Below are 25,226 nucleotides of genomic sequence, written 5' to 3'. Positions count from 1 at the left end.
CAAATACTGGCAAATAATAGGGTGAGATGACACTAGGCTACACTAGTATATACAGAAGGCTGAGACAGGAGAGATTTTCTGAGACTCTTGTTAACATGTCCATGTCCGGGCTGGTCAATTCCAGCTGTAGGATAACCAATTATAACCAGGATGTGTTAGAAGTTGTACACCATCTACAAATTCTCTGTCAAATAAATGGTGTACTGAGAGTTAATCCAAGTAGTATAACCATAATTCAACCATAATTCTAACTTCTGAGACTTTGGCATTCTAAGCCGTATGAAATCTCCTTTATGAAAACTGTCCAGACAGAAGTAGCACAAGCAAGCAACAAAAATATTTGCTTCACTTGCAAATGCTATTCTTTTTGAAAGTCTGTAACACATCTCTTGCATTGAAGATGTTAGCCTTTTACTGCATAGTTTTTTGTTATTTTTTAGCAAGAAAGAGGCAGAGACAGACAGGAAGGGAGAGAGATGAGAAACATCAACTTGTAGTCGCACCATAATATACTGCTCACAAAAATTACAGGATATTTCAAAATGAATATGAAGCGATAAAATATCCCCTAATTTTTGTGAGCAGTTTTAATACATGTTAATTTGAATTTAAAGTAAAAACAATAACTGAAAAGAGCCTTGGGTTCCAGGAAGACATGTCATTCTCATTGCTGCATTTAGAGAAAGGAGTTTTCAAGAGTTCTTTCACCTACCCAGGGGGTTGAGAGTCCTCATCTGCTGGTGACTTTGAGGCTGTGCTGGTTGCTGGCCAGGAACCTGAGGCTGCAGCTGCGTCTGGGGCTGGTTCAGGTAGGGGAGTCCAAGAGCAGCATAAGCTCGCTGCATGGAGCTGGGGTCTATGGGATTTGGGTTACTTAAAGAAGTAGCATTCTGCTGGCCTGTACCAACAGAACCAATTGTGTTCTGAATTCCACTAGCTGGAGATCCCAGGATGGCTATAACAAACAGAGAGACAAACAAAAAGGTAAGTACAAGGGAGAAGCCCATAAATTATTTAAAAATTACTGAGAAGCAAGTAAAACTTTATCAGAAAACTATCTATGTATGTCATGAAGCATTAGAACAAGGCTACCAAGTAAGGAGGTATGCAGAGAAAAGGATTTTATTCTATACATCTATTCTGCACAGCAGTAAAAGAGCAAAAAGCTGAAGAAAATCCAAGCTTCTCCCTTAGAAAGTAACAGATCATCATACGGGTATCACCTACTAAAAATTACTGTGTATCAAAGTCTAGAGACTCATAAGAAATCAGTTCTGGGGGAGTGGCAAAAGTGGTAGCAGAAAGTGTTTTCTCTGGGGGTCATCAGCCATCACTGAGATGAACTAAATGTTCATACTGCTGCCATTCTCCCTGGGTCCTTTGCTGCCTACCTGTACAGGTACAGAAGGATTAATAAAAGGAGCAGAGGTGATAGTCAATCAATTATTAATAAATATATGATGTGATCTCCTAAACAAAATCATAATTCCTTGAAATTTATGTGTGCAATGACCGTATTAACACTATAAATTCTTTCTGCCAAGTTTCCTATGCACGTGGGCACCGTACTGAGCTCTCTGACAATGTAAAGCTGGTAAAACAAAAAAGTGTGCTTGATTGATTGACTGATTTAATTGAAATTAATAGATGGAAAGAGGCTTGGGAATTTTGCAAGGATTTTGATTTACTCAGGTGTTGCCTCAGCGTCACTGATATTCAGGAACTGGCTCTGTCTCCTGCAACCACCTTTAATTTCTCTACAGGAAAATCTGTGGCAACATAAAGAATCCCATTCCCAAGAGCTCCAAAGTTGACCCCAAACTTGCAAATCCTTGGTCATTTCAAATTCAATTCATCAATCTGTCCGCCCATCAATTTAAATGTCCTTATTAGGTTAGCACTTACCATATAAGTTTCATGGCATACTATTTATTCTTATTTTTAACAGTTCCTTTCTGTCCCACTTCTCTAAACTTTAGTCATATTATAAATAACAGCTGATAAAATTGACACAACAATATGATCTTTAGTACATTAAATACTAAGACCGTCTTTCAAAATCAGATCATTATGTTTAAAAGCTATATTCTCACATTCAACCATCAGTGCAACTGAACAATTCAAACACTACTCAGAGTAACTTCATTAAACTGAAGTGTGTAAGAAAGAAAAACAAAACACAAAACCACATTCCATATTATTAACTTTACTAATAAGGATGTTGAGATCTCAAACTCATTAATGCTCATTAGTCACAATTACACACACCACGCACCTTATTACAATATTGTAAGTGAAAAGCAATTCCCAAAGTGTACTTTATGATAAGTGTGTATCTAAAATAAATCATATACAATATATTTTTTCTAACAGTTAATATACCCCAAAACTTCAAACATGTCCTATCGTACTCCTAAAACCATTACGCTAAAATTTTTAAAAGTACTGTGATATAAAAAGGAAAGTAATGGTAGGATGATTTATATTTATATTACTTTGTGGTATAAAGAGACCCAGAAAACATCTGATTTACATAATGATCAATTGTGGATAGTAAATTCCTATCCACAAGGTATTTATATGGCCTTCCATTTCTGGGTGAAGATGCAATAGCTATGTTTTAGTGACAAGTTCTCCTATTCCACTTTCAGCCACATTTCTCCAAATGCCATCCTTTTGGCCAAATTGCCTCACCTTAGGTTGAATGCCATTCCCAAGTCTAAGATCACTCCCAGGGCAGCCAGAGCCTCCCACAGAAGCTGCTGACATGGTCACTGCATTTTGTGTTATAAAGCATTTATTTCTTAAATGTAATAAAGCATTACTAAATACTGTAATAAGCATTTTTAAAACACATATACCTATCAGAACACAAGTAAGCATTAGGAACTTGACAGTTCTAACAGTCAGAGGCAAGGAAAACAAAGTACAAACAAAAATTGACATTTAAGCATGGCCCAATTTGAGTCTAAACACTGCTAATCAATGACATACTACACTTCAGGGTAAGAGAACACAGACATTTACTAAGGGGGCGATGGGTGGCCGACAGGGCAGTTATCGGGTAATAGCAACCATAAACTGTTTTGGGAGCTCAAATGCTACCACCCCTCTATGAATGTTTGCCTGATCTCTCTCTCAGGCAGTAGTTATTTTCCTGAATTCTGACATTACTCACTGGGATTCCGCTTCTTTTGGGCATTTACGTTTCACATATTCACTTGTTCACTCCTCCACTTAATTGAGTCCAGACTGCATGCCAGTGCTCTGCTGGCTCTGGAGAAAGGCATGAGCACAGAGCCTGCACTCATGGAGCTTAGAGTCTGCTGGGAGACAACAGCCTAAATCACCTAACAAATATGAATGGACCAGCAGCTCTGGACCCTGTATCAGGGATCTCATCTTCCTTATACATTCCCTTGAAGGTGGGACCAATGTTTGACTCATCTTTTTTTTTTTTTTTTTTTTTTTTACAGAGGCAGAGATAGACAGGGACAGACAGACAGGAACGGAGAGAGATGAGAAGCATCAATCATCAGTTTCTCGTTGCGTGTTGCGACTTCTTAGTTGTTCATTGATTGCTTTCTCACATGTGCCTTGACCGCGGGCCTTCAGCAGACTGAGTAACCCCCTGCTGGAGCCAGCGACCTTGGGTCCAAGCTGGTGAGCTCTTTGCTCAAGCCAGATGAGCCCACGCTCAAGCTGGCGACCTCGGGGTCTCGAACCTGGGTCCTTCCGCATCCCAGTCCGACGCTCCATCCACTGCGCCACCACCTGGTCAGGCTACGACTCATCTTAACTCTGTATGTGCAGGTACTTAGCACAGGGCCTTGTGAAGTCCCTACAGAGTTCAAGTGAGCTGTAGCAGTCTAGCAGTGACTGGCCTTCCTTAGATAGCCCATCCCCAACCCGCCCTGTAGCACTGAATTCTTCAGGCTGCACAAAAATGAAAGAAGTGCTAAGAACAGCATGCTTCATCTATCTGGCATCACTGAGAATGCGGCTGTCCACATTAATCAACTTTATACATTATTGACATTTACCTCCTTAAATGTCAAAACCTCTTGTTCTTTCTACATCTTTTTTCCTTTCTCAGACCTAATGCTACGCAGTTGCATACACAATCCATTGTCACGTCACACTGTGTTGTATTAGTTGCCATTCCTGATAGCACATCTTCACATCACTGCCCACCACTTCCACTGTCCCACCACTCCCCTTCTGCTTCAGCTCCGTCTGGAGCCCATGACCTAGGAAGTAAAAGGCTATGTTTTGTAGTGGGTTGTTTCCAGGACTCACTGTCACCTTTCATGTAGGAACAAGCAGTCTCTCCCCAGTGAGCACAAAGATTGTTCTACTGTAGGTTCCATGCACACTATATCCTGCTAACTTGCGACATTCAGTTCACCAGAAACTTTAGTCCCCAATCATTCTCAGTAAAACTGAACTCACTGGAAATCCAATAAACATTGACACACTGAATTCCAAAGCTTTTGTCATTGTGGTGGGAGACATAGCACAAAGCAGGCAAAGCACCTCCTCTCCAGTCACCACGAGATGTCTATGGCAAGAGCCACACTGAGAGCCCCTCAGCCTGACACATCTCTGCGGAGCTGCTCCGGCAGGATGCCTTGCAGGGGCCGTGTGTGCCGGGCCTTCTTCCTTTCCGGCATCTCCTATGCACGGTGCAGGACAAGACGACTGGGACCACCCAGCCCCAGTGCCAGGCCTCTATCAAGCCACCCCTGAGGGAGAAAACCGCCAACAGGTTTTCTTTAGAAGCCAAATGATTCGAGGTGGGGGTGGGGGCAACACCGCTATCCAGATGAGCAGGAACAATACCAATGACTGTCTGATACTTAAATCAGGGACAAACAAGCCCACCTCTCTGTTCCTACAGCCATTTAGGTTCTATTGACTCCTCTGCTCTCCACCTCAACCACAGTCTGTCAAAAGAGGCGTCTGAGAATCTCTAAAGAGCTCTCAGGCAGAACAAGAGTTTGTTCAACAAACACTTTTTGAGCACCTAAGAGGCTACTGTTTATGAGTGGAAGTTTTAAGGAGGTAGCATTGGACTCAGTATCATGCAGAAAGGTGTTTAAAACATGTTTAAAACAATCAGAGGTGCCTAAAATTAGAACACAGTGCCACGCCAGGTAGTGAGCCAGTGGAGCCTGGAGGACTGCTGACTGGCACTGTCAACGGGCTTCTGTGCAGGAGTAAATGGGTTCAGTTCAGCTCTGGGGCTGACCCTGTGGGTCCATTTAACAGTCCTTGTGTGCTTCTGAGTTGGGAGACCCAGTTCCTCCCAGAAAATGACTCTAATCTTCTCAACAGCTACAGGACAGACACCTGACTCCTTAAAGCATTCAAGAAAGGGCATCCCAGCTGTTCACGAACATACCGATCACCTGGAATTTGTTAAAATGCCAATTCTAGTGTAGATGTGAGTCTTAGATGGGGCCCCAATGCCTGCATTTCTAACAGGCTACTTGGAGTGCCTGTGTAGCTTGCTGGTCTGAAGGCTATACTTGGAGTAGAAAAAACCTCACTGATGAGGTCTTTCAGAACTCTATCAACAAGAGTTCTAAAAGGTAATTTGGTCATGTGTCCACATAGCTCCAGTCCTCTATGCCACCCTGTGAATTGGAATTTACTGGGAGTCAGGTGCTAGGATTGACATTAGATATAATCTTTGAGAAGTCCTAATTATTCAAGCCTGACTGGTGGTGGTGCAGTGTATAGAGCATCGACCTGAGATACTCAGGTCCCAGGTTAGAAACCCCAAGGTTGTCGGCTTGAGAGTGGCTTCATCTGCATGATCCCAAGGTCAATGGCTCGAGCCCAAAGGTCGCTGGCTTGAAGCCCAAGGTCTCTGACTCGAGCCCCGCAGTCATAGCACATACGAGAAACAATCAATGGAACAACTAAAGTGACACAACTACAAGCTGATGCTTTTCATCTTTCCCTTCCTGTCTGTCTCTAAAAAGAAAAAAAGTCCTAATTATTCAATAAAATCTAATTACTTTTATAAGTGATAGATCAGCTTGAGATCAGTGATTACAGAAGCTCTAGGAAACAGAAAAATTAACAAAATTTAGGTAACATAAGCCAAAAAGGTAAGCAATGCTCTGGGTTTTATTTCAGAGAACCTCAGGTTAGCTCCACAGGTGATTCCAGCAGGTTCCCTCAACAGAGACATAAATGAGAGAGAAGTCCCAGAGTGGAATGGAGCCACCTGGTGCAGTGCGCATCTGTGAAAAACCCTGCCTAGCGCCTGACCTGTGGTGGCGCAGTGGATAAAGCGTTGACCTGGAAATGCTGAGGTCACCAGTTCGAAACCCTGGGCTTGCCTGGTCAAGGCACATATGGGAGTTGATGCTTCCAGCTCCTCCCCCTGTTCTCTCTCTGTCTCTCTCCCCTCTCTTTCTAATAAAAATGAATAAATAAAAGATATCTAAAAACCCTGCCTAGCTAGCACACAGCCATGGCGGCCGGGGTGCATGTTCCAGAGCAGGCCCAGCTGGGAGACAATGCCCAGGGCCTCACCACCTGGATACAAACAGTCGCTCTCTCCCTGAATTACCTCACTTGCCAGGAGCCTCTGAGTCCTGGCAGACCCTGCCCTTACAGGTATGTCAGCTGAGCTGACAACTCTTTGTGCTGTCTAGAATGTTCTTCTATTGTTACTTTATTGAAAATGGGCTCTATCAAGCCACACCCTCCAGCAAACTCTGGTTCTCTCCTCAAGGGCTGCCAATACTAGTGACATGTCTCTACCTTGTTCCTTTGAGTGAAACCATTGCCATATGTCACTTTTAATGTAGATATTCTGACTCTGAAACCTGACTTTAAGGTACTAAAAGGTCAAATCCACATTTCTTATCTACTGCCTAAACCCAGTGTTCACACATAGTAAGCAAAATTTGCTTTAGAAGAGTTGAAAAACACCAACAAACACAGAAAAAATACTGCTGAACCTTTCTCATTCATTGCATTGTTTTGTTTTGTTTTTTGGTTTTAAGTGAGAGGAGGGGAGATAGACTCCCACATGTGCCCCAGCCATGATCCACCCAGCAACCCCTGTCTGGGGCTGATGCTTAAATCAATTGAGCTGTTTTTAGTGCCTGAGGCTGATGCACTCCTACCAATGGAGCTATCATCAGTGCCTGAGCCAACACTCGGACCAACTGAGCTGTCCTCGGCACCCAGAGTGATGCTCAAGCCAACAGAGCCAAAAGCTGCGAGAGGTTCAAGCGACTTGGTTCTGGTAAGTAAAGATGGCTCTATGGCCTCCACCTCAGGCACTACGGTTGCTGAGCAACTGCCCAAATGGGCAAAGCATTGCCCTTAGGAAGCTTGCCAGGTGGGTCTTGGTAGGGGCGCATGCAGGAGTCTGTCTCTCTACCTCCTCTCCTCTCACTTAAAAACAAAACAAAACCAAAATACAAATAAGCAAAAAACACTACTGTTAGAGCCAAAAGCATAAACTCAAGAGCCTGCTTCGGTAGCTCACTTGGTTAGAGTGTTGACCTGACATGCCAAGGTTGAGGGTTTAATCCCCAGTCAGGGCATATACAAGAATCAACCAATGAATGTATAAGTAAGTGAAACAACAAATCAATGTCTCTCTCTCTCTTCTTCTCTGTTTCTAAAAATTAAAAATTTTTTTTAAAGAATACATTTATACTTGACCTGTGGTGGCGCAGTGGATAAAGCATTGACCGCGAATGCTGAGGTCACCAGTTCTAAACCCTGGGTTTGCATGGTGAAGACAAAAATGAGAAGCAACTACTAAGTTGGTGCTTCCTGCTTTGCCTCCCTTTCTCTTCTCTAAAATCAATAAATAAAAACTTTAAAATAAATAAATAAAACACAGTAATACACTCAAAGTTGAAACCTATTTTGAAAAACATTCAAAAAATTTTTATCAGCCTAGCATGTGAAGGTCCCAGGTTTGATTCCCAGTAAGGGCACACAGAAGTGCCCATCTGCTTCTGTACCCTTCCCCCTCTCCTTTCTCTCTATCTCTCTCTTCCCCTCCTGAAGCCAAGACTCCACTGGAGTAAAGTTGGCCCGGGCACTAAGGATGGCTCCGTGGCCTCTGCCTCAGGTGTTAGAATGGCTCCGGTTGTAATGGAGCAACGCCCCAGATGGGCAGAGCATCACCCACTGGTGGGCATGCCGGGTGGATCCCACTTGGGTGCATGCAGGAGTCTGTCTCTCTGCCTCCCTGCTTCTCACTTCAGAAACACACACACACTTTTTTTTTTTTAAATAAGAGCTTTCATTTCTTTCATGAAAAATTACCAAAACTTTGCAAAGTCTATCAAAATATTCCCCATGACTTTATATGATAAAATTGCTCTGGTAACACCTTACATTATGACTAGTAGAAACAATGTGGTTTACCACTTCAGAGAGCACCCACCAGATTAATTGTCACAACAACCAGGCAGTTATAAGGATGTTAAAAAAAAAAAGCCACATATGTTTCTTTTCTTTTTAAACAAAAACCACATAAGTGTTTCTTAAAAAGAGAAATAAAAAAAAGTTTACAGTTGTCATGGTGATACACACTAAAAACAAAAGGATCCCAGAAAAGCCATACCCCCAAATTAAAAGCTCAGAATAAAGTTCTAACTCATTATTCATAAAATTAATACTGTACAACTACAAACTCAACAAAGAGTACTTTAGCACTTAAAAAGCCTGTTACTGAAATGTGTCCTAAAACACAAGTTTTAACCATCACAGTATACTAGTTAAAAAACAGTTTTATACCAACTTGGAAGAAAATAGACTGTATTCTACTAGAATTCCTGTCCCAAATATCTTGTTCTATAAGACCCAGATTTCCAGACTTTCACTTTATATAAGAGATGTCCTAGAAAATTGCATTAATTCAAATTCTGGTCAATCAAAAAATTAACTTATTTTGGAAAGTGACTTTGAAAGGAAACTAAGTATCACTCTGTAGAGAAGGAGAGAGAATATCAGGCCCAGGACCCTGGATGTTTCTCCTACATGACACGGCTACTGCTGAGCAGTCAACTCACTGAGCATCCTCTCGGGAGGGAGGTGAGCTGGATTTAAAGGAGAAGCACGTGGGTTATCACCAGTGCTCCACTCACTGACACTCAGGAACAATGTGCTTTTCCATCTTGCCCTCTGTCACTTGGAAATAACCAGAAAGAAATGCAGTACACATTCTCCAGGTAGCAGTGAGGTCTTGAGGAAGATGACCAAGAAGAATGAGAGTAATGAACATGTAACCACAAACAGGTAGGGTAGCAAGATGGTAGACAAGATGGAGGAAGATGAGAAAGATTGCCGTGCTCAAAGTCACAGGGAACAGCTCCGCCCAGAGCAGTCATGACATCGAAGAGCAGGGTCTATCTATCCAAACTGGGGGACACGCCCAAAGACTAGTTTTACCTCTAAAATGACAGGAAATGACTTGAAATTGGGAAGACATGCTCCTCTTTCCACTGCTCTGATGGCTCCAGGGAACCCCTGGGAGCCACACGAAGCCTCCTGAGCAGGGATCACTGCTTAATTGATCGAATGGCTAAAGGCTACACTGATGACTCCAAAGACAATGAAACAATGAGAATGATCACAATGTGGCCAGTCTGGGACAGACTCTCAATCTGTGCTGAACTGCCCGTTATGCAAACAGGACTGGAAACTGCAGCGCCGTGGAGAATGGAAACCTCTGAAATGTCTCCATGGGATTCTATACTGACCAGCCTGACTGACTTGTCTATGACACAAAGGCCAAAACTACTTTAGGATAAGAGGTTTCCAATTCCAAAAGATGTGTCCCCTATTTCCCCTGCCCCACCCCCTAAGTCACTGCAATTATAGTGATGTGACATTCAAATTTTCAGATACTGAGTATCTGTCAAGAAACAGGCAAAGCGGTCACATCAGTGATAACCCTCTCTTCCATTGCCCCTCTGCTGCCAATTCTAGTGCAGGAGGTAGAGGGGGCAGGGAATTAAGTTCAAAGCGACCACACCCACTAAGAATCTGTCTGTTCCCTAAGCTCTGCTCCATCCTTTGTCACTGTATGTCTCTACTTGCTACTATACTTTATGGTTGGAATTTCTGCCCTGCTTCCTACTTCTGCTTCTGCAAGTCTCTTCAGAAATAGCTTATTTTCTCATCTTCAAGCTTCTCTACCCCCAATGCTCACTTACTTTGTTGGTTTCGCTTGTCACTGGCATTTTTCAAAGGGAGGCAAACAGGACAGTCATGTCGTGTGCAGTTCTTCCAATGAGAGATGATTTGTCGTGAAGATGCACAATGGGCAACTATGACCAGAAAAACAACGAGATGTTATTTTTCTATCCAAATCGTCACACGTTCAATTACACCTAAATTATAATGCCAGGTTCCATAAGAAAATGGTAACAAGTGTAACCATAACACAGTATAGGCGGTCCTTAACTTACAAACAAGCAGTTTCCCAAAAAGTTTGTAAGTCGACTGTTATGAATTCCAAACCAAAACTTCCCACAGAAGCAATGTTATGAATGATGGTGATTAAGGTTCGGGTCACAAAACAAAAACAAAACAAAAGCTATTTGTGACCTGAAGTACTGAACAACTGGAATGAAAGGTAGAATAATTAATTCTGTAATGTCACTATTTAAAATTAAAATTTTATATTATGTTTAAGGATGAAACCATCTAAACACTATAGTTGAAGAAATACGGATAGAGAAGCAAATGAGAAGATTCCAAAGGGGATGCCCCTGGCTCTTTCCAAAGTACTTGAGAGAGTAATGAACCCGGTTACTCTCAGTCTTGACCTTCATTTCCATACTATGGCTTTGCGATTTCTTTCTAAAGGTCTGGCACAACCTTCTTTGGCTTCTCCATCATGATAAGCGTTATGCTGGGGACTCACAAATGTTACAAAGAGAGAGAGGGAAATCAAGGAGAGATTCATCCCAAGGTTTAGAAGCATGAGAAAGAAAAGAAGGCAAGAGGATTAAAGTGTAGGAATTAATAAGAAACACTTTCTTCGGTAGAATCGAGGGGTCTGCCATAAACGAGGGGGGAGGGGGGGCACACGATGTGCCTGAGTCACCACCTCCTTCAGGGGAGGGAGGAAACGGCAGATGATACCGTGAGCACAGTTACCTAGGTCACGGACAGTCACCCAGGAGAACTTCCCTGGTATCCTGACTAGGCTCAAGACGCAAGTGTGGAGGACAAGGCAGTGGGCCCTGGCCATCTGAACACGACACAGCTGCAAGAGAGATGATCTGACTGGAGGAAGGGTGCGTGTGTGCATGTGCTCCATTGGCCAAAGAAAACCGTGATGGAGACATTTACAATGAAGACTGTGCTTTGGAAGTGACGAATGTCTTCTGTGCCAGAGGAAGGAGGAAAAGAATAAATGCAGGGTACAGACTCATCCAGTAGAAGAGGGTCACAGAATATTATTCTAAAACCAAATCACCTTTCTCCCCAGCAGTTAAATGTCCCAGTGGCATCTGACTGGGTGATGTGTGCAGACATATATTGCAAGAACCTTTTAACAAGAGAGCAGCCTAAGAATAACAAGGACAAATTTTCATCCTAAGCTTTGCCAATAGGATTTTAGAAAATGGCACTTACCTTGACAGGCTTTCCCAGCCTGACAATGTGTCATGTGATTCAAAACATTTTTCATGGTTCGACAGTGTGGGAGGGAGCAGGCCCGAACCTCTCCGTTTGCTTGTTCTCGTCGCTGACATTTATGAGCGTGAAGCAGTAGAACCAGCTGCTGCTGTATCAGTTTGCGTTTTTCAGGATCTGCAGTGGGGCCCGTTGCAATTGCTTGTGTGGGTACAATTCCCACTGATGTTTGCATCTGAGACTAAAATAAAACAAATTAATAAACATTTTAATAAGCTTTTAGAGCTCCAATTCATGTTCATTAATTATTTTTCAAGCTAGTTCTAAAGCTGATGGATAATACCAGCCGCAGAGAGAAGGCAGCTGTTATGGTTCCCTTTAATTCATCAGAGACTTTAAGGAAGATAAAGAAGCAAAGAAATATACCAACTGAGAACGAAGCAAGGCTGATTCAAGTTCACTTGTGTATTATTGTCTCAGACCAAGAAAACCATGCTTATTCTTGACTGTAGTAACCAAAACCCAACTCACCCTACAATATATGCAAGAGTGGGAAAAACTGTATATTATATTAGGTTAAACCATATGAAACTATTGTTTTTGTAGGGCCAAACATTGGCAATTTTATATGGTTCAACCTAACTGAAAAATACCTGATGCAGCAGAAAAATCAGTCACCCTCTGGATTTCATTACCTTGTAACCAAAAGAATAGTTGCAGTATTCATTACCTGTCCTAAAAAAATATTACAACACTTATCCTTAATACAACCACTGAGTACAACTGTTAAAGCTTATGAAATGCTTTTCCTTCCATTAAAATTTCTGCTCAGACATCTAACAATATTTTCAAAAAGTATTTGATGATCTTTGCTAAAGATACAGAAATAGAGTTTAGTTGCTTTAATCCTTTAAAAGTAATAAGCCAAACCAACTACACCTTTGAAATGCAAAGAAAATGGAAAAGGAAAGGTGACCTATAGAATCTTCTTATTCTTTTTTTTTTTTGTATTTTTTTTTCTGAAGCTGGAAACGGGGAGAGACAGTCAGACAGACTCCCGCATGCGCCAGACCAGGATCCACCTGGCACGCCCACCAGGGGCGATGCTCTGCCCACCAGGGGGCGATGCTCTGCCCCTCCAGGGGTCGCTCTGGCACGACCAGAGCCACTCTAGTGCCTGGGGCAGCGGCCAAGGAGCCATCCCCAGCGCCTGGGCCATCTTTGCTCCAATGGAGCCTTGGCTGCTGCGGGAGGGGAAGAGAGAGACAGAGAGGAAGGAGGGGGGGTGTGGAGAAGTAAATGGGCGCTTCTCCTATGTGCCCTGGCCGGGAATCGAACCTGGGTCCCCCGCACGCCAGGCCGACGCTCTACCGCTGAGCCAACCGGCCAGGGCCTAGAATCTTCTTATTCTTAACTACCAACATCCTTCAGAAAAACTCTAATATTCTGACACTAACACTCCCTGCTGTGATTTCACAACACTCACTGCTTCGCCTGAAGTACACCAACACTCTGACTTTTCAAATTAAGAATCAAAACCATACACTTACGAGTGAAAAAACACCGAAACTATACAGATTATATTCTTTTAAAAAAAGCTCATTTTAAAAAAGTTTTAGGATTTGCTTATTTTGATTCTATCTTTATGAGAACTCAGAAAATAAACATATAGAAAAGCTACATGACTTTAATCAGGAGCACAGCTCCTGGGAGCCAAAGTGAGAAGTCTGAAGCAAAGTCCTGGTTGAGAAGAAGAGCTTCCTGATTGGTATTTAACACCTATAACAAAATAGCCTCTTTTCCTTATGTTTACTTTTTCCTGATTATAAAAGTAATATATAGATGCAGTAGACAGTCCGGAAAGTAACAGAACTACTAAGGTAATAATTAACACCTGAAATCCGAATATCCAGGAGGCCACTAACGTGCTGATAGGGGTTTCTTCTTTCAGTCTTTCTTTCTATGTGCATGCATATATATGATCCATAATCAATAGTTCTCTACCATATATATACTAAACATTTATATTTGCCTTGTTATTTACTCCAGGTTGTTTCATACAGTATTACAGCATAATTTGTAATGAATGTATGCATTCACTTATCCAATCCCACTGCTGGGTATAAACTGTAACCTCCTTCCCCCTTTTCTTGCAATTTAAAATAAACAATAAGCTTTTGACTATGCTTCCACCAGCATTCAGTATCAATGTTAAAAGTCTCCTTCTGATCAGCTTATTCCTATGAAAAAAATGTTCAACCAGAAATGAAAAGGTATAGACATACAGAATGTGAGAAATCCGAGATGATTCTTATTTAGGTCACTTTTGCATTTACAAAAATTTCAAACATAAAAAAGTGGAGAGTAAAAAATAACTAACAAAATGACTGCTAATTCTTTAATATTTGCTAACACTTAAGACCATACACAGATTTCTCTAGTTGTCCAAAAAACTGACTTTACCCCTGGTCTGCACAGATCAGGACCCGATTAAGGCTCATACCCTACAGGTGGGTGTTGTTTCCCCTTCATTTTCTCATGCCACTGACTTAAAGAGACCAAGCCTGCTGTTCTTAAAATACAGAAATGTTGTATATTCTGTATACATTCTGTATATATTTCCCCCACCAATCCTAACCTTACAATTAAATTATAAATATCTTGTTTTTAAGTTATCAGAAGTTAACACATTATTTCTCATTTGGGATGTCTTAATAGCATCTTTTGAACTAGACCTGACCATATGTTGAAACTTTAAAATGTAGAAATAGAGTGATTGGAAACCATCCAGCACATTCAAAATGTGGTCTGTTCTCCGTAGATGCTTAATGAGCTCTACACATTGTTTACATGTGTCTCAAAAGCAAACTGGAGGATGAACAGCAAAATGGAACAGAAGACATGTCTCGAGGCCTTGTATCTGGCCCTCCCCATATAAACGCATACACTTGTACAACGCTAGTTCAGTTTGCAAAATGCTTACAAACAAACGGTGTGTTTAACTTCCTCCTTTCTCAAACCCTTGCTCAATGAGATGAAAGAGTTGTAGAAACTGTAAGTGGCCTGAAATTTATGTCAAAAGCATCCTCAGACTCTATAAAACTTCCCTGCTTAGCCCCACTGCCCAGGTAGGCATTGAAAATGGAAGAATAGTGCTTAGATAAGAACCTCTCTTTAAAAACACAGAACAAAACTGCAGTTGTATATGCCCCCAGAAGTACAGCACAAATTTTATGCAACTTTATTTGAAAAACAGTAGGAATAAAGGACAAAATCTCTCTAGCCAGATACCAGAACTATAAAGCTACAGATTTCTTTACAGAAGTCTAGAAAAAAAAAACAACAGGTAATGGCACAGTGGGATAGAGCCTCAGCCTGGGACTCTGGGGACCTAGGTTCAAAGCCCTGTGGTCACTGGCTTGAGCAAGGAGTCACTGGCTCAGCTGGAGCCCTCTGGTCAAGGCACATATGAGAAAGCAATCAGTGGACAACTAAGGTGTTGCGACTACAAGTTGATGCTTCTCATCTCTCTCCCTTCCTCCCTCCCTCCCTCTCTCTCTCTCTCTCTCTCTCTCTCAACAGCGGGTAAAAAATAAATAAAAGAAACATGTACATAAATAAATTCCAGATGAGTGAGAACACATAAACACGGATTAAAATAAAGGTATTAAAAAATATTTTAGAATGAGGATAAAAAACATCTTCACATAAAGATATAAGATTAAGGTTTAAAAAGTGAAAAACTGGGGAAAATGGTAGTTTCTTTAATAAAGTTAAACTCATTTTTTTTTTGAGAGGGGGGGGGGTAAGAAACAACAACTTGTAGTTGCTTCACTTTAGTTGTTCATTGATTGCTTCTACGTGCCTTGACGGGGATGAGGGTGATGGTGGGCTCAAGCCAAGCCCATGACCCCTTGGCTCAAGCCAGCAACCTCAGAGTTTCAAACCAGGGACCTCAGCATCCTGGGTGGATGCTCCATCCACTGTACTACCACCAGTCAGGTGAAAATGGTTGTTTCTGAGGACAGTGAGTCAAAAGTTAGGACCACTCTTAAACCTCCTGAATTACAGGGTGGGGCACAGTTGTGAATACACAAATTCTTGTATTATTATTTATTGTATTATTTTCCATACAAACAATTATAAACCTACTTTGCCCCACCCTATATGTTGCCAAAATGTTTTCCAGAAAAGGTTGTAGCACTTATTATATAAAATGTTCTATACCTCCCTGCCAAGAAATCTCAATGGAGAGAATAGTTCCTTAGCTAATGGTAATGAACGGAACAGGAAAATTGGATATCCACATATGAAAAATTGAAGGTGAACCCCTTCTTCATAGCAAACTCAAAATGAATAAAAGACCTAAATGTAAGAGCAAAAAAGAACACAGGAGTAAATCTTCATCTTGAATTAGGCATTGAATTATGAGATGTCACCAAAGCACAAACAACAAAAAAGATAAGTCAAACCTCATTAAAATTAAAAATTGTTATGCTTCAAAGAACTCGATGGAGAAAATGAAAGACAACCCAAAGAATTAGAGAAAATATATGTTAATCATAAATGTGATAAGGGACATATATCTAAACATACAAAATACTTAACAACTCAGTAATAAAAAGAACCTAATTTACCAATAGACAAAAGATTCAAATAGACATTTTCTCAGAGAAGATAGACAACTGGTCAAGAAGCACATAAAACAATACTCCATACCATTAGCAGAAATGCAAATCAGAACCACAATAAGAACCACTTTGCACCCACCAGGAGAGTTACAATGAAAAAAACAACAAGACAGTAATAAGTTTTGATGAGCATGTGAAAAAATTGGAACCTCTCACTACTGGAATGTCAAATGGAGCAGCCACTTTGGAAAATGGTTTGGGAGTTTACACCTTGAGATATCACATGACCCAGAAATTACTCTCATAAGTATATACCCAGGAAATAAAAACATATGTGTACAGAAAAATATATGCACAAATGTTTGTAGCAGCATTATTGGTAATAGCCAAAAGGCAGAAAACAACTCAAATGCCCATCAACTGATACATGCTACAACCTAAACTTTGAAAACTAACGTTATGCTAGGTCAGCGATTTTCAATTGGTGTGTCACGGAAGGCCCACAGGCATGCGCAAGAATTTTTAAAACATGAAATACTGAGGTCAGGAGCATTGACCTCTTTTCCCTTAGATTGTCAGATTAAAAAAAGACAACAGCCAACACAACAATGGCCATCTAGTGGAAATAAATCAGAATTCTGCCTATTTCTTTTGGTCAGATCAGCAACAAACATATTACTTAGTGTGCCGTAGAATTTAAGTAATTATTTATTTGTGCCTTGAAATGAAAAATTTTCAATCGCTGTGCTAAATGAAAAGAGCCAGTCACAAACAAACACATATTGTATAATTCTATTTCTATAAAATGTCCAGAGTAGGTAAATGCATAGGGGCACAAAATAGGTTAGTGGTTGCCTTGAGCTGAGGGATCAGGGGAAATGGGAGTAACTGTTAATGGCACAGGGTTTCTTTCTGGAATAAAAATGTTCTAAAATTGACTGTTTTGATGGCTGCAAAATATACTAAACACCATTTAACTGTATACTTCAGAGGGAGACTTTTGTGTATGACTATATCTCAAAAAAAAAAAAAAAAGGCTGTTAAAAAAAAAGCTGTTTTCTAATTACCAAAGAAATGAAATTTTTAAAAAAGGCATTTTTTACCGATCAATATGACAAAGATAAAAACAGAGTAACTGTTGGCTCTGGCTGGTTGGTTCAGCAGTACAGCGTTGGCCTGGCGTGTGAAGTCCTGGGTTCAATTCCCGGCCAGGGCACACAGGAGAAGCGCCCATCTGCTTCTCCACCCTTTCCCCTCTCCTTCCTCTCTATCTCTCTCTTCTCCTGCAGCCAACGCTCCACTGGAGCATAGTGGGCCTGGGTGCTGAGGACAGCTCCGTGGCCTCTGCCTCAGGCACTAGAATGGCACCTCAGTTGCTAGAATGGCTCCAACTGCAATGGAGCAAAGCCCCAGACGGGCAGAGCATTGCCCCCTGGTGGGCATGCCGGGTGGATCCTGGTCGGGCGCATGCAGGAGTCTGTCTGACTGCCTCCCCACTTCTAACTTCGGGAAAAAAACCCGAAACAACAAAAAACACCAAGTAACTGTTATTTAAAAATTTTTTTTTTCTTTTCCAAGTTGAGAGGAGGGGAGAGACAGAGACAGAGTCCCCACAAGTGCCCTGACCGGGATCCACCCAGCAACTCCCATCTGGGGTGGATGCTCTGCCCATCTGGGGCCATGCTCACAACTGAGCTATTTTTTTAGTGCCTGAGGCGGAGGCTCCATGAAGCCATCTTCAGTGACCATAGTTGATGTGCTTAAACCAATGGAGCCATGGCTGTGGGGGAGTTGGGGGGGGGGGAAGAGAGAGAGATAGAGAAGGAAGGAGAGGGGTAGAGAAGCAGATGGGTGATTCTCCTGTGTGCCCTGACTGGAAATTGAACCTGGGACATCCACATGCTAGGCCAATTCTCTACCACTGAGCCAATCGGCCAGGGTCCCAGGGTAACTTATTAATGACAATTCAATATGGCTTTGGAAAGCAACATGTGTCAAAAGAAAAATGTGCATTTCTTTTGATCCAGTAGTTTCACTTCTTATAATTTATTATTAGGGAAGCAACTGTAAAGTAGCGCACTAAAATGCATCACGCCTTGATTAAATTATTAAGAATTTTAAAATGCCTAAAAGCCTTTCAATGGTGAACTAATTAAATTACGTCAATAGACCTAATGAAATAATACACAGTCATGAAAAATAAAACAGACCTCAAGAGACCCCAGTCAGAGCCATGTGAAGCAGAAGAATGACCCCGCTGAGGCCTGCCCAAATTCTTGACTTATAAAAAATTGTGATATAATAAAACAATAACAATAAAAATTGATTAGACCATTATATTTGCATGAAAAGCTGTCTCTAACTTGTGCTAAAACCTCTAAAGGAGAAAGAGGAAGAGGGAGAAGGAGAGAAAGGGAGAGGAGGGGAGGAAGAGAGGAAGGGAGGGAGGGAGGGAGGGAGGCAGGCAGGCAGGGAGAAAGGGAAGGAGAAAAGGAGGGAGGGAGGAGGATGGAGGAGAAGGAGGCAGAGAGAGAAAACGTTGATTTGTTGTTCCACTTATTTATGCATTCACTGGTTGATTTTTATTTTTAGTGGCAGACACAGAGAGAGAGAGAAAGAGAGGACCAGATAGGGACAGACAGACAGGAAGGGAGACAGATGAGAAACATCAATTCTTCGTTGTGGCATCTTAGTTGTTCACTGATCGCTTTCTCATATGTGCCTTGACGGGGGCGGGGGGGCTACAGCAGAGCGAGTGACCCCTTGCTTGAGCCAGCGACCTTGGGTCCAAGCTGGTGAGCCTTGCTCAAACCAGATGAGCCCGCGCTCAAGCTGGCGACCTCAGGGTCTCGAACCTGGGTCATCCACATCCCAGTTCGATGCTCTATCCACTGCTCCACCGCCTGGTCAGGCCACTGGTTGATTCTTGTATGTGCCCTGACTAGGATTGAACCTACAACCTTGGTCTATCAGAACAATGCTCTAACCAACTGAACTACCCTACCAGGGCCCCTCTTGACCACTGTTTATTTCTCAAGCACTTCGTGCCGAACTCTGTGTTCAGTGCTCATTTAGTACCCTACCCCCAAGGGAAAAAAGAACTTAGGGCTAGCACCACCTTCAGAAGTAACTGAGGCCCACAGGTGTGCACCTTGCCCAGGCGGTACACTCAGTGATGGAAGCAGGCAATCCAGCAGTAGAGCCCTACCCATAACCTGCCATCCATTCTGACAGAGGCCTGGGTCACCTTGCTTTATTGTTTTCTAAGAGGCTCTAACAGAAAAACCGGTGAAGGACTGGAACTAAGCAACTCAAATAAGAAAGAAATGTATATGTCTCTAAATATAAGCACTTTAATTTTTACCAGTAATCAAAAAACATTGCAAATCAGAATAATGAGACATCATCTTCTGTTATCAAAGCTCAGAGTAATAACCTCTCTCCTCCACCTTGGGAGTACCATGTAATAATACTGGTAATTTGGTACATGGCTCTGTTGAAGAGCAATATAGCAGTATCCATCAAAAGACTTAAAATATATGTAATACGTATTTCTGGAACTCCAATCAGTTCACATGTAATTCTTAATAATGGAAGCGAAGGCTTGCATGATGTGGGAGTCACACTGGTTCAACCACGACCCCCCACATGTTAGCATTATAAACCAGGAGTAACGGCAGGTAAACACAAAGCACACCGACCCAGCAGCTACAGGGTATATAGCCCATTCACCCTAATCCTGGCTTTGCTAGATTTGGCCACATGCTCTTTTGCATGTATTATGAGTCACCATAGCTCAACCATCATTTACCCACATCCATCAAACAATCTTGAAAGGCAAATCTTTTCTATTTCTGTGGTATTCCCTAATTTTTTAGTATATGTGCTGTCGAAGCAACCACAGTATTCCTTAACTTTTTAAAGGTATCTAATAAGTAGTTTCATTAGTGTAGCTACTGCTACCCATAGGTTTGAGTAATCAACACCAATCCCATTTTCTATATGCCCTAAATTCTATCCTAAGGATATAACCACAGATGCGCACAGGAGTACATGTAATAGTTTATCCTGTTATTCTTCCTAGAAGAATAAGTTAGTGTCCAAGAAGTAGAACTTGACCAAGACAGAATGGTGGACAAAAGTGCTTCTTCACACTACACAAACCACTTCCTCAAATCCATGTCAGACTGTGATGCTACAGACAGCCCTTCAGATCAGCCTGGCCCCAAATTCCATGTCACTGACTGGAAACTTGACTTCTCCCCAACCTCCAGTTAAAGTCAGAAAATGACACCAACCCGAAAACAAGGTGGGACAAAGGACTGCTTTGCAATTAACTGCTTGTTCTGATTTCCCCTGAAGGGCCCTAGAACAGCTGGGTAGCAAAGCTCTGGAGTCATAAAATAAAGAAAATGCTCATTAAACGCACACAGCTATCAAATTGAGAAGGAGTGATAATCACCTTTGAGATGATAGATCAACTGGTAAGAAACACAACTGTTTTAGATGGATGGAATGTTCCTTGTTTCTTTCTTTTTGCTTGGTGTTTATTGATTAAAAAAATCAAGATTACAATTTAAGATTTAAACTTAATAGGAAAATAACAATTATTTTTAGTTGGAACAAAATAATTTTTAGTAATCTTCTAAATCATAATACTATGATCTTACAGTGGAAAACAAATGGTTAAGTCAAGAAAGAAAATCAATGGGCGAGGTGGAAGGCAAAGGCAGGAACTGATAAGTGAACAACCCCCCACCCCAACTCTCTACTCAGCCCCCAAATCACTCCTGAACTGGAGAGCTGGTCTGCCCAGGACGAAGCGAGTGGTTACCTGCTACTGCACAAAGAAACCCTATAAGATAGAGGGTGCAGGATCCATTCGAATGACCAAGGTTACAGGCCGACTAGACCAGCAGGTCTCAATAGAGTTAAGGGGTCTTAAAAGGTATTAGGCCCAATGACCAAAATGACCAGTTCAGAAAAATTAGCAATTTATTAAAAAAATTTTAAGGAATATTCTTCTTAAATAACATATATAAAGACAGATTCTTCAAAAATACTTATTATGCCTGACCTGTGGTGGTGCAGTGAATGGAGCGTTGACCTGGAATAATGGGGTCATCAATTCAGAACCCTGGGCTTTCCTGGTCACAGCACATACAAGAAGCAACTATTACGAGTTGATGCTTCCTGCTCCTCCTGCCCCCCCCTAAAATCAATTAGTAAAATATCTTTTAAAAAAATGTGGCCCTGGCCGGTTGGCTCAGTGGTAGAGCGTCGGCATGGCATGCGGGGTACCCGGGTTCGATTCCCGGCCAGGGCACATAGGAGAAGCGCCCATTGCTTCTCCACTCCCTCCCCCCTCCTTCCTCTCTGTCTCTTTCTTCCCCTCCCGCAGCCAAGGCTCGGAGCAAAGATGGCCCGGGCGCTGGGGATGGCTCCTTGGCCTCTGCCCCAGGCGCTAGAGTGGCTCTGGTCGCGGCAGAGCGTCGCCCCCTGGTGGGCGTGCCGGGTGGATCCTGGTAGGGCGCATGCGGGAGTCTGTCTGTCTCTCCCCCGTTTCCAGCTTCAGAAAAATACAAAAATAAAAAAATAAATAAATAAATAAATGTATTAGTTCAGTTTCAAAACTTAGTAAATTAACTACCCAATTGGTTTTAGTGACTTGATCCTTAGGGCTGTTTCAGGTAATTATGGAAAAGGTACAAAGAAGTTAGGGTGATGAGGGTCGTGAAAAAACTGCCACAGTTCATGACTCTTTGGATACAATAAAAGTATTGTATTTATATCTTTGGTAGCTATGACTGTCCCCATGGAGACTCATTAAATGTGCTAACTACCAAGTTCTTCTAAGAGCCACTTCATTTCTCAGAAATGCACGGTATATTCCCAGTATGTGCTGTAAACAGATAGGCCCAAGTTCCAATGCTAGTTGCCTGTAGGTAACTGGCACAGTTGTTTGAAACAGGAACTTTTCTACTGGGCCTCCATGTGAAGTGCAAGAGCTGAATGTCTCTAGATAATTCATGCTTCCACCTAGAACTTTTCACTGAAGACAGGGCAGCACTAATCACACTCTAGAAAAGACATTTTTAATTAATGGAAATCCGTATAAAGTTAAATGACCTTGACTGAATACTTGCAGTACCTATGGTTGTGCCTGACATCAAAGGACTTCATTAAATTTTCTCAATTCAGAGTTTCCTGATATTTGTGATATATCTTATTTTGTGCTCAGGTTGTTTTCTAGCTGATAAATATTGTCAAAACAAAAAGGGATGAATTTAAGCAGTAGAAAGGATTTATATAGCTACTGATAAGAATTTAGATTAAAAGTTATTCTTCAAAGGCCCCATGAACACATTTTCTCAGGTGGAAGCAAATAGGATGAGAGTAACAGAAATAAATTTCTAATATTATACAAACATTTGAATTAGTAATAATCATGGACAAATGCTTACTTCCCAACCTTTCCCCATATTTTCCAATTCAATTATTGAGGCACAATTCATAGTCACAGAGTGATTTTCTACAGAAACTGCTCTCCTGGTGAAGAGCTGACAGGACAACTCACTCAGCATTTCCATGAGAATGAACAGAAGTATTCTCCTTAGTCCTAGAGCAGAGGGAACGATCAAACCAGCAGTTATTTCAAATCCCTGCTTATGAAGGACAAGGGGCTAGTAATGTTATGGGAACATGAACAACTTGCAGGGAAGCCCTTCAGTACATTAGGCTTAACCCTTTTTGGTCAGTTCACGTCTTGATTTGTCAGTGATCAAAGACTGGATATGCAAAACAAAAAATTACAAAAGAACAGGACAAACCAGGGGTGGAGGGGACAACAGGGTAAGGAAGCCTTCTGAAGTACTGAAGTGGACACAAACACAAGCAAAGCAAGCCCACTCCACAGAGGGACAGCTGGGTGTCAGGTCACTCACAAGGCAGTGGGAAGAGGCTCTATAAACAGTATTCTACATCAGCAATTTTTAATCCTTTTCATCTCATGGCACATATAAATTAATTACTAAAATTCTGTGGCACACCAAAAAATATTTATATATATATATATTTTTTGCCGATCTGACAAGAAAAATAGGTATAATTTTGAATCATTCATACCAGATAGCTATTGTGTTGGCTGTTGTCAATTTTTTGTTTGACAGTCCAAGGGCAGAGAGGTCAGTGCCCCTGACAACATAGTCAGGTAGTGCACATTTTAAAAACTCCTGTGGCACACAAGTTGAAAATTGATGTCCCACATTAAAGTCACTGCAGGAGCTTGTTTAAAACTACAGGTTCCAGTTTAAGAGAAAGAACAAGCCCATCTGCTTGGCAAGTATTCTGAACTGCCTCAGAAGGAATCAAGTGAAATACATTAGGGAACTGAGAAAGAAAAAGTTCCACAAATACAAGTGACCACAAAACACAGATTCCTCTAAGACAATGATTTTCAACCAGTGTGCCACAGGAAAAATTTAAAACATGTAATACCTGAAACGATTCAGTGAGGGGCACTGACCTCTTCTCCCTTAGATTGTCAAATGAAAAAATGACAACAGCCAACACAATAATAGCTGTCCGATGTGAATGAATTTTTTTTGGTCAGATCAACAAAAAGTATTTTGGTGTGCCACAAAATTTCAGTAATTAGTTTATAAGTGCCATGAAATGAAAAGGATTGAAAATCGCCATTCTAAGAGCAAACTGGGAGGGGCTCAGGAACCAGTCACTCTGATGCAGTGGGTCCACAGACATGCTTTGAGAAACACAGATAAAACAAACTCTGCAATGCAGTTATCCCTGCAAAGGCCATGGGTGACGGCTTGCTACCCACATGCTGCCAGCAGCACTGTCCCAGCTAAATTATTCCGGCAGGACACAGCAGACAACTCTACCCCCACCCTGCCCCAAGAGCAGGCCTCCACCAGCCACACTCCCTTCCACTGAGACACCTGGAGCTGGAGCTGGAGCTGGAGCTGCCCGGGGCCTGGAACTCATCTTCCCCGTCAATTCTCTAACACACGACTGAAAAAAATCCCAGCGCCACTCTCATTAGCAATTTTAAGTAAACAGCACTCCTGAAAAATCTCCTGTTATAATTTTAAGAATGATCAAATCTCCACAATATAGTTCTTAGTCTCAAAAAAAAAAAAAAAAAGTCACACATACCTTCCTATGAGAAATAATCCTTATAGGCCAACAGGAGACTACCTGGGAGAGCCCAATGAGTCCAGGGTGTGTCCCCCTCCCAGACAATGCTCTCTTAAAGAACAACCCAAACAGGACTATCATGATGGTCAGCAATGATCTAATTGACAACTCCAGTCCCACCTGGAATCTGTCTTTCTCTTCTTCTTGCAAATGCTCCCTATGTTAAGACTTTTTCTGATGAAAAGGGAGGACAGTGTCACAAGGAAATCACGTGGCCACCTCCTCCAGAGGACTGCCCTGGAACAACTACTTCTCCCACATTCTGCTGCACACTCCTCTGAGAAAGCCCACCATACCTCAACCCCTGTCCGCAGAAAGACAACAGCATAGGCCTGACCTGTGGTGGTGCAGTGGATAAAGCGTCAACCTGGAATGCTGAGGTCGACGGTTCAAAACCCTGGGCTTGCCCGGCCAAGGCACATATGGGAGTTGATGCTTCCTGCTCCTCCCCCCATTCTCTCTCTCTCTTTCTCCTCTAAAATGAATAAATAAAAAAATTAAAAAAAAAAAAAAAAAAGAAAGACAACAGCATAATCTCCACCTCTCCCAAACTTGCTCCTCTTCCTTTGTCAGTAAAACTTAAATACTTTTAAAATTTTTATATCCATGTAGGCTGTCCTAGAAAACTGCACAATGAGTATGTTTAATAGTTGTGTCACTCATTAATTCAAATTATGAACAAGTAAAAGAGCATATATATTGTATTTTATAAGATCTAAAACTTGTTTCTAAAACATCCTGGTT

At 41.7% G+C, this 25,226-nt stretch overlaps 1 protein-coding gene across 2 annotated transcripts in view; it reads right to left on the bottom strand.

Moving 5' to 3' along the window:
• The window catches only part of CREBBP (CREB binding protein), a 159,694-nt gene that overhangs the window by 61,419 nt on the left and 73,049 nt on the right, over nt 1–25,226 (bottom strand). For both annotated transcript variants that reach the window (XM_066275080.1, XM_066275081.1), the window contains 3 exons: nt 11,635–11,875; nt 10,206–10,319; nt 713–955 (listed from right to left, as the gene is read on the bottom strand). In XM_066275080.1, coding sequence (XP_066131177.1) covers nt 713–955; nt 10,206–10,319; nt 11,635–11,875 — 598 coding nt within the window. The remainder of the gene's footprint in view (nt 1–712; nt 956–10,205; nt 10,320–11,634; nt 11,876–25,226) is intronic.

Source organism: Saccopteryx bilineata, chromosome 4, assembly GCF_036850765.1.
Source record: "Saccopteryx bilineata isolate mSacBil1 chromosome 4, mSacBil1_pri_phased_curated, whole genome shotgun sequence".
NCBI classification, from domain to species: domain Eukaryota; kingdom Metazoa; phylum Chordata; class Mammalia; order Chiroptera; family Emballonuridae; genus Saccopteryx; species Saccopteryx bilineata.
The sequence above is the reverse complement of the archived record's forward strand: the minus strand, read 5'-3'. Positions and strand labels throughout refer to the sequence as shown.